The sequence below is a fragment of the Myzus persicae genome, unplaced genomic scaffold, assembly GCF_001856785.1.
Source record: "Myzus persicae strain clone G006 unplaced genomic scaffold, MPER_G0061.0, whole genome shotgun sequence".
NCBI classification, from domain to species: domain Eukaryota; kingdom Metazoa; phylum Arthropoda; class Insecta; order Hemiptera; family Aphididae; genus Myzus; species Myzus persicae.
Window position 1 is genome coordinate 505,983 of NW_019100615.1, and position 10,591 is coordinate 516,573.

General features: G+C 27.8%; 1 protein-coding gene across 1 annotated transcript; it reads right to left on the minus strand.

Annotated features, from left to right (window-relative positions):
* Positions 1 to 721: 721 nt before the first annotated feature.
* On the minus strand, positions 722 to 9,561 carry LOC111036998 (sodium/hydrogen exchanger 9B1-like). The gene is made up of 9 exons (XM_022319346.1): positions 9,462 to 9,561; positions 7,611 to 7,729; positions 6,378 to 6,813; positions 6,059 to 6,241; positions 5,248 to 5,411; positions 4,400 to 4,572; positions 2,094 to 2,465; positions 1,866 to 1,967; positions 722 to 1,031 (listed from the first exon to the last, which is right to left on the minus strand). The coding sequence occupies exons 1-9, from the start codon at positions 9,476 to 9,478 to the stop codon at positions 870 to 872; spliced, it is 1,728 nt and encodes a 575-aa protein (XP_022175038.1). The 5' UTR covers positions 9,479 to 9,561; the 3' UTR covers positions 722 to 869.
* Positions 9,562 to 10,591: the final 1,030 nt, after the last annotated feature.

Sequence of the window (10,591 nt, forward strand, 5' to 3'; positions counted from 1 at the left end):
CATGTACAGTGTTGTGCGTTATCTAGATAATTTTATCTATAGATAAAATATAATATAATATAATGGACGAATTATCCAGTTTTGCGATATTGAACATATTGATCTGATATATAGGCACTGTCGATATAATTTACTATAAGTAGGTACTTATACTATGTTATAGCTTTTAGACTGTTTCATAAATTATTAATGCAATATCCATTGTGACAAATATGCACTGAGAACTGACACAGATACGAATTATATATATTTAAAACACTTACAGTGTCCATGTCAATAAGATTTTTTTATAGTTTTTTTTAAATCAGGAATGTACCTATGTAAATTTTTTTTATTTATATATGATAATTTATTTTTATAAGAGATATACAATCTATGCCCAAAGGTATAATAAGAATATATATGCTACAAGCAATTAATACATTAAGAAACGGCGAGGAAAAAATCCATCCGTAAATCGCACTTCCAGGATTATAATTTAATTTATGAATGCTTGAAAAATAGATATATTTATTTTGAGTGTAACAAGTGTGTATGTGAAACTATTAAATTAATAACTAAACGTACCATAAAATAAAAAGCACTATATTTAAATATACATTTATCATATTATTATTATAGAAATTACAAGGTTTAAATACGCTACCTACATAACTCTATTATAAATCAATGTTGTATATTTGTAACAAGCATTATATCTCGAAAATTAAATATAACGGCTACATTTTTGGTCATAGATAGTAGATACAATAATACGATTTACACGAACATCTATATTTTGAAATACAATAATGAATTAGTATTTAGTAATAAGGAATATCACACAAAGTACCAAATTATTCATATTATATCATCAGGCATTAACATAGTCATTTATCAGGCAACAATTTATGACCATAACGGCGAACAACGAATGCCCATAGAGTAGCAGTCGTCAGATAGCAGATTATGGTTACGTTAAATAGCCGACTATCAAATTCTGTCTTTTCTTTTCCAGTTCTACGTTGAAGGTACAAAGGTGCATGAACTGCCTACAAAGAAAAAAAATTATATAAATAACTATAAGCTCTGAGTCTTTAATGTATTATTATATGTCATATGGTATAATATTAGTGACCGGTGGTCTTGGAAGTTGGAAGGGAAGGGAAAGAAACACCGGAATTCCAATGCTAATTAACCAGATAATATTATTACTTCATAATATAGGCTATTTTCAGTACAAAAATAAAGTTAAGCAATGCTGCGATCACACATTTTTCGCCCGGGAGTAAAAAAAAATTGGTTCCCCCAAAAAGGGCCTACCCATGGGGAATATGGTAGATAGATCCTCGTGAACTTTTCAAATTATTTAAATCGAAGAAAAGAATTTTGCAACAATGTTCAAGTTTTTTAAAATATTGTTTAATAATTTCATGAGCCAATATGACCCTATACACTAGGCATTCTCATACCTTTATAGAACATAGATTATAGTTGTTAACACTTTGTTCTGCGAGTGTCACAACTAAAATATGAAATGTCTATTCCTTCTTGTTGTCGTGGTCGATATCAATGTATCATTGTATATTAGTTAAATATGTCATTTTTTGTCTATTGGTGTGCATAAGTGAAATGCGTACACATTACACTCACACATACGAGCAACGTACACTACTGCAATAGTTGTATTGAGAGGTGCAAGTAAATTTGTTTGGCTATTATTTATGTACAAAAATCTCCATCCCCTCCCCCCAATTTATCAAATGAACATGACTGCGACCAGTCAATATCTGAACTAAAATTCGAGGTGTTACGATGCCGGCACAAGAACTTAATATTTTACTAGACATTACTGTTTAGAGTTTACCAATATAATTGGCAATTACCATTAACGAAGAATTTGGAAGCCAAGAGAAAACGATAAATATAATTTCATAACAGTTGACTCCAGATCCCCAAACTGAACACGTTGTGATTAGTATTCGAATCTAAGACACATATATTAATACGAATAATTAATATTTTTTAATCTAGTAAAGTTTATGGTTATTAGGTATATAATTTATTTTGACTGTAGTATTTCGTTTTTTCCGTTAATGATAAATTACACTTACAAAATTCAACACGAGTATGACTGGTATTATAATGAGTATCATGTTAACATCAACATATTGGATTTTGAATCCTGTGCCCATAAACCCAAAAAATAAAGGTTGAAGAGCTTTCCAGATGTATTTGAGTACTTTTAGAACATCTCGAATTTGATTCTGGTCTTCACTGTTGTCGTTATTAAATATCATCGTTGAGGTGTTTCGGTTTATTTCTTTCATTTTCCATTTCCAACCAATACCAGCAACTAACGACGATATTCCACAAGACAATGAAAAATACCACCCTGTCTCATAAAAAAGGTTGATGACAGGGGTTAGAATTCCGCCGGAGAAAAGTAGTGCTACTCTCTTGGTAGTTTTGAGTAAATTAAATATCTAGACAAAAAAAAAAATGAGCTGAGGATTTCACTATAGGATTATAAGATTTATTTTATTTTAAAATTGAAATACTTATAATTTCAAAAAAAATTCAAATTTTATTTTAATATATGCACCACAACAAGAAAATATAGATTTCGTTGTGAATAATAAGTTGTAATTTTATAAAAAAAATAAATGTATTGTACTTTAAAGGTAGGTATTACAGTGTTTTGGTTTAATATATCATGTTTATCACGGCATAATATAGGTAGGTACTCAAATATCAACGATTTATACAAATAATGCTTATTATTTAATAACACTAGTAATTACTAATTAGTAAGGCCCGGAAGTTCATGCATTTGCATATTTTTACTGAATGGACTAAACAATTGCTGATCAGCTACAAATTTGAATTATACTTGTACAAATCCAAATACATCATTTTATTTTGCATATAATTGAATGTTTTGAGATTTTTTAATGCATTTGCATATTTTACAATTTTTTTTTGTTATTAACTGCATATTTGAGTCAAATATTATGTAATTGACAAAATAAATAACTTCTAAATGACCTATTAATAAATAAAATAACCACACTTCCACGGCAGCCCGATAACGGCTAATAGACAATATGTTTATTTTTAGAAAAGTTTTAATATTTTCCATCACGATGACGATACCATCTTCTTCAAAATTATTGAATGTAGTCAGTTCTGGATTTCTCGTTTATGTTGTTTGATGTGTTCCTTGAGATATATCGAGTGTCCGTCTTTTTTTATTCAATTATGTTAAAATGCCGAAAGTAAAACATCAGCTACCAATAGAGGTAAAAACTACGTTATACTGAATTCGGTGAACATATTTTCGCGTTCGACAAGAGTGTATTATTTTGTAAGATATGCGAGGTAGAGGTAAAGTGCGAAAAACGTTTCATCGTCACTTGGCACTTAAGTACTGAGAAACATATAAGAGCCTCTAATTGTCAAAATAAAAATACAACTTAACAGCTAATTACTTCTCCGACAACACGAATATCTGATTTTTCTAAAGATTCTGTGAAACATTTTTAAAATTAAATATTCCATAAGAAAAATTAGGAAATCTTCATCTTTGTTCATTCCCAAAAAAATACGTTAATAAGGATATACAATCTGTATTCTGTATCTACACTGAGAAAAACTTATGTCAATGTTTGCTGCGAAGATACGATGAATGGATAAGAAATCAAATACTTAATAAAAAAAATCTGGGTGTCTATAGATGAGACAACGGATGTAGAGGGACGATATGTTGCCAATGTGATAATTGGAACCTTACTAACTGACGGCCCTGTAAAATTGTTTTACTTGCATAGGAAAAAGCAAAACACACAACAATTTGTCAATTATTTATTAAAAATCTTTTTTCTTTGTGGCCAAATGGAATTAAACATAACAATGTTATTTCATATATAACTGACGCAGCACCATACATGATAAAAGCTGCAAAATCCATTCAAGCATTCCGTTCGAAAATGGTTCATATAACCTGCCTCGCCCATGGTTTGCATCGTGCATGCGAGAAAATTCGTGCCGAATTACCAAAAATTGATGAACTTATTTTGAATATGAAAAAAGTGTTCTGAAAGGCTCCAGCTCGCGTTGAATTGTTCCGAAGAGAAGCCCCAGAAACGCCATTGTCTCCTTCTCCTATTATTACGCATTGGGGAACCTGGTTAAAAGCCGCAATGTACTATTGTGAGAATTTCAAAACCATTAAAAAAAGTCGTACATTTATTAAATGCGGATGATGCGCTTGCTATTGGAAAAGTTAAAAAATTATAATGTTAGTTATAATCAACTGTATATTATATAATACAATACATTTAGATGAGTATTCAATACACCTTGTTTTAATTAGACAAACCGTTCTATAAAATAAGAAAAAAATATTTTATCAACTCACATATTTACGAGTATTGTTGACTTCGTGATCATTAGTTTCATCATAATTTTGTTCATTATTTACCATTAAACAATCGGGGGGTGATGCATGAATCATAAATATTCCCCATAGAATTCCAAACACAATGTCAATGAGTATTTTCTTGGATATATTTGTAAAATCTTCTGACTGATCTATTAAGACATAACAATTAGTACACATCAATTAGATAAAATTTTAACTATACTTGCTAGCTTTAACTAAATACTAGTATACTTGTATACTGCATAACCTGCAAAAATAATATTAAAATATTGTTTACACGAATATTTTTAGCCAAAAATGTTTCAATAATAATTTTTCAATTAGAATAAATTGTTTACGAAGCTAAATATTTATATAATTGTTGAGGACTGAGTCCCTTCAACCTCCTCTTCCCGTTTTTCATACATACCTAAGTATAATTAAAGAAATGTTATCGATGTTATGGTTGCTTTTTTTATTTATTTTATCATTTACATTGATTATCTTCAAAAATCTTAAATGATTAAATTTTAAGCCATATGGTTTTACTTTACTTTGAGTTTGAGCTAATATACGTTAGTTATCCAAACCGTAAATAATTATTAAAAATGTTAAGATTTTTATCTTCCACTTTTGAATTCATACACAAACATATTATACAGATTACTGATAGTTATAATTTTTCAACCCAAATCAAACTAATATTCAATAATTTAATTAAAAATCAAAATATATTATCTTAATATATGTATATGTAAATTCTGCAAATTTGTAAACCTATTCTAAAATTATGTTTTTATAGGTGCTAACCACTAGGATAAAATGTTTATTGGTTTAATACGTACGCTCGGTGCATGCAAAGTAATTGATAATCACTGCAGATAAATTTACTATGCTGGATGTGGCATGAAGCAAAGTGTAAACATTATTTTCATCAAAGTAACCCAATCCTTTCAATACAGACATACTTGGCATAAACAAGATGGAATTAATGCTCAACATGTTGAATCTAAGTAAAAAAGTATCAATTTCTACAGTTTGTGTTAAAAATTTAAATGATAACTATTGTTTACGTCACTAAATTGTTCATTAATATTAAAATATAGAACCAAAAATATTAACACTTATTTAAAAAAATTTAAAGAATAAGAATAAAACAAAATATCTAGTTAATTTGTTTATACACATAATGTGTACAATGTACATGTATAAGCGTATTTTAAAAGATTGAAAAAAACTTAAAAACCACTTCTTAAAGAACATTATTTAGAAATTCTCAACTATTTTCAAATATGTATCAAAGAAAATTCGAAGATAAAGGATTTCATTGTGATAATTATTGATTGAAGATTGAAACTTTTAACAAACGTTCAGTCTATTTGGAACAAAAAATGATATCGATAATTATAAATTATGTATTAAGTCTATAACTTTAAATATTTGGAATAATTCTAAAGGACCAAAAGTATTATTGTACATTGTATATAAGTATACAGCGACATATGAACATAGATAAATATACCAGATTACCGGTATTCAAATCAAACATAAAAAAGTGCAGAAACCATGGATGATACATTTTTTAAAACACTAAGATTTATGAAAATAATATCTGTAATTGGATAAAATATATAAACAAAAAATGCATTTACTCACAAGAACAGATGTGCCAATTTAAACTTGTTTTCAATTAGAAAATTATAATTAAAAATAATAGCACTTAAAGCTACAATTTGAGGCAAAAATACTAATTTTAATACAGTGAAGCCAATACGGCGTAACTTCCACACATCAAGTTCCAGTGCACATATGATTAAAATCACTGATTCTGTAAATTCACTAATAAAAAAAAAAAACGTGAAAGTAAACTTTAAATTGACAATTTTACAAAACTAAAATAAATACATTAAAGTATATATGAGGAGAACAGCTTGTGAGGGAGAGTATATTTTAAAAACATATTACTATTACGCACCTAAAGTATAACCAAAAGAAATGTCTGAATTCGTCGAGTCTAATCTTGTTTTCACTACTTTGAAACGCCATACCCACCAATATCATTCCTACAAATGATGGAATATGGATTACTGTGGATGCAATTTGACCGGCAACTGCACTCGCCAAGTACAATGATATAATTAATATTAAATTCTCAAATTTTGAAGGTTGTTTGTTGGAAATCCCATCCGCAACGTTTGTTAACAGCCACACAAATGTTATAGCTAAGATTGTGTACGCCGTATCAGTAAGTCTAGAGTATAAGTTCCACTCAGGGTAATAAGGCCAATTTCCGATAAACTGATTTTTGTTGAGTTCCATGTTGGCATTCATGCTAAAATCCTTACATCGTGGCTGCTCTTGTTCCTGCCCAATCGCTGTTGTTATAACGTTTTCATCCACTAACACTATACCTATTGTAAAAGAAAAAGAAAAATTGGGTGATCAGACTAAAAAAGTGAATAGTGCTCTGCTGTTAAGTAGGTATAATGTAGTCTATAATGTCTGAGTTGTTTAAATTTTAAAGTCTATAATGGATGTTTAAAATTTGAAATGCTTATAAGTTATAAAAAGCTCAGAAATATTTTGAAAATTATATGATATACAGAAAATGCTAATATAAACATTCAGAGAAAAAATCATCAATATATGGACATTTTTTTTTTTTTAAGTAAAACCACTAAACAACGATTTTCTAAAAAACTGGTTTTGCACAGATATTCCCGTTTTTCTTTGATTTGTTTTTCCAACAAGTTTGAAAACTATAAGAAACTTTCAACTTTAACGTTTACAATGCACCAACTAGATGATCATTTAAACCAAAAAAGATACTGAAGTTGACAATCCAAGCATTATTTTGACTACTTTTCATGTACCAGTGTCCATACTGGGACATAATTTTAAAAAAAACCCTTACGGTAAAATCAATCACTTCGCTCGTTAAATCTAAAATAAATAAATTCGTAAATTGAATTATGTTTATATACTTAAATCGAACCTATACTATTTATTATATTGAATTTATTGTATTATATTTATTTATTATTTATTTGTTTTTATAGAAAAATACAATATTTATTTAAAAATAGATGAAACAAGAAACAATTAAGAGAAAAAAATTTCGTCAATCATTTATTTAAAAGAACGTCTAAATTTTTACTAGACTTCAAAACTTAACAGTAAAATTACAATTATTGCAAACGAGCATCACCTTCACACACGTCTTGCTCATCATATACTGGAATGTGTATATATTCAGGTTGATATATTATCGTCTCTTGCTGCTGGTCCGAACGACATCTCCAGCTATTTGCATCACTAATTTTCATCCTGTAGAAAAATTAATGAGTAGACATACGTAAATCTTAATAATATGAAATCTATAAAAATTGGTATAACGTTCAATACGTTATTATAGTGATTTTACCAATAGGTAAATATTACTGAGGATGCTACACACGCATGTGTAGTTTCCGACTTACAAATGTTGGCACAACATAATAAAGTACCAAATTTAAGTTCAGTCATAGGCAGTACTACAAAAGGGAAGAGTAGGCAACTGCCCCCCTGAGAGACCGTACCTATATAATTTTATAATTCCTGAAATCTCGGTTTCCTAACTCTAAAAAAATATTTTTTTATTGTATTTTCAATACGAAATTTGTTGCTGTAACATACAAGAGCGACGGGCTCAAAATCATAGATAATGAATCGCGGAAAATAAGACCACGGAAAAAATACCCAGAAAAAAAATTAAATATAAATGTGAACACATGTACCTATACTCATGTCTCATATTCCTAATTAGTAACCACCGTGTGGCATGTACCCATAACAAAATATAATGTATTAAAGTGAAAATAATGTCATAAATTATTATCATGTGCAATTTTTGTATAAATATAGTGTAATACCTAAGATGGTATACTTATACCCCTGATGTTTTTTTGACTTATAATTTAGTACTATATAATATAAACTATGTATAGATGAGTTCAATTTATGTTTAAATGTTTTTTTCTATTAAAAGTTGTTTTTTATATTTAATTAATAATTAAGCATAAGCCATATCCAAACATAAAATTATGTATAACTGAAATTTTTCATTGAATAAGTAGGAAAAAAAATTTCTTATTACTCGAGTCTTTGCATATAAAATTGCCTAAATTGGCATAATGATTTATGAATAATTAATAAGTAATAACTAATTCAAAGTAGATTATAGGTACATGTGTTCACATTCATATTTAATTTTACTCTGGGCTTTTTTTCCACCTACAAAATTAATTGTTTTCAATAATTTAAGTGACAATGATCCAGATGATCATGGACGTGTGGAGTTATAAGATAATAAAATAAATAAATAAATTCATGTTATTTTTTTTAATATTAGGTATTACTGGTGTTAGGTACTTGCCTAAAAATGAGGACTAATTTAGTTACACAAACAGTTAAAATATTTTCTGCCCCCCCCCCTACCAAGAGGATCTAGTACCTATTAGTCTATTAGGCAAGAAACTAATACGATTTTTACCGTTAAGTTATGGTGGTCAATTCATTCTTATGTAAAAGGTAACAACATAAAACCGGTTTTACTGATCAAAAATTTGCTATGTTATACAGTCGTAAGACAGAAACAAAGCATGCGGGTAGTACTCAAGGGGTAGCACCCTCTTAAGTCGAGGACACGAAATTGAATAGTTTTATGATTCAGTATTTTTTTTTTTTTTTATTAACATAAAGGCTTCAATTACACAGATTATTAGCCTATTCAGTATTATTAAATTAGTTTTAGGCCACAGTATGATTTTCAAATAATTAAATTAATGTCGGTTTTTTGCCATCTATGTGTAATATAAACTCAAAGATGCATAATAAATATACTTTTTTTCTTGAACATTGTACAAAGTTTTACAATTAAAAAATAATAAATACATTATTTAACTTAATTTAATATATTGCTCATAATAATAAATTATTATCAGAAGATTTAAAATCAAACCTATAAACTCATATGTCCATAACATAATAATTACACATTTATTAAGACTGTCTATATTACCTCAGATATTTGATCATATTAAAGATGACTTGACTTTTCAATTTCTTCCCCAAAAATTCAAAAAAATAATATCGTTCCCAATGATGTATAGAAATGCTATAGATCTAGACCAAAAATTAGACACATTTATTAAAATTATTAGTACATATAGATCAAATAAAAAAAAGTAAATAGTACTTTATATATTTTAAAATTTGAATAATACAATAAAATTTTGGAATGATTTTTTTTAATTTGAATCAATTATGTGGAAATGGGTTCCCTTACTTCAAGCCCAACAGACATAAAGTCACTGTCTTCGCAGTTCGTAAAGGGCTATTTATCTGTGATCAATAATATTATTTTTAAAGTTAAGTAGATAGTATACGTTATTAGGTGCCACTGCCTATTCCGATTACAATTTCATTAGAGTGATATTGTTAAAAGCGTAGATATGTCGTTTAGACTTTGATAAACCGACGAAGCGTATCAATGGACAATGCTTTTATAATACTTCTAACTTAATTAATTAAATCTACATTGCAGTAGTAATAGCTTAAAAATTTAATAAATGTATGATTTAAAATATATATCATATCTGATAATACCTAATCATTCAAATCAAACAACTGCCTTCTCATAAACCACCAATATATTAGAATAGAAAATAGTAAAAAATGGTAGTAGATAATGATATGAGGATTTGTTATTAGTACTTATTACTTAGGTCTTAAGAATTTGATGACTATTTATAAAAATAAAATATATTAATAATGGCCATTGGAAATTGTGAGCTACTTAAATTTAACTAAATGTTTTTGTGGAACAATATTATGTTGAAGTGTGTTAGATAAACATAACGATTATAATGAACAGGATCATTTACCAAACATTCTCCCTCTTCTTCTTTAGAAACATTTATTATTAAAGAAATAATACAGTTATTTGAAATCTGATTTTGAAATCTTAGATTCTGAGCGGATCGATTTAGTTTTTATTATTTTTTTTACAATTAATTACAATCGTCGATAAAAATATTTTCACTCGGTCAAAAATCTTGAAAATTTAAAACAAGAAAGAAAGTAAGAATTATCATAAACTTTTATGGTAGCAGTTAAAAATATTAAACAATATTACATATTAACATATTC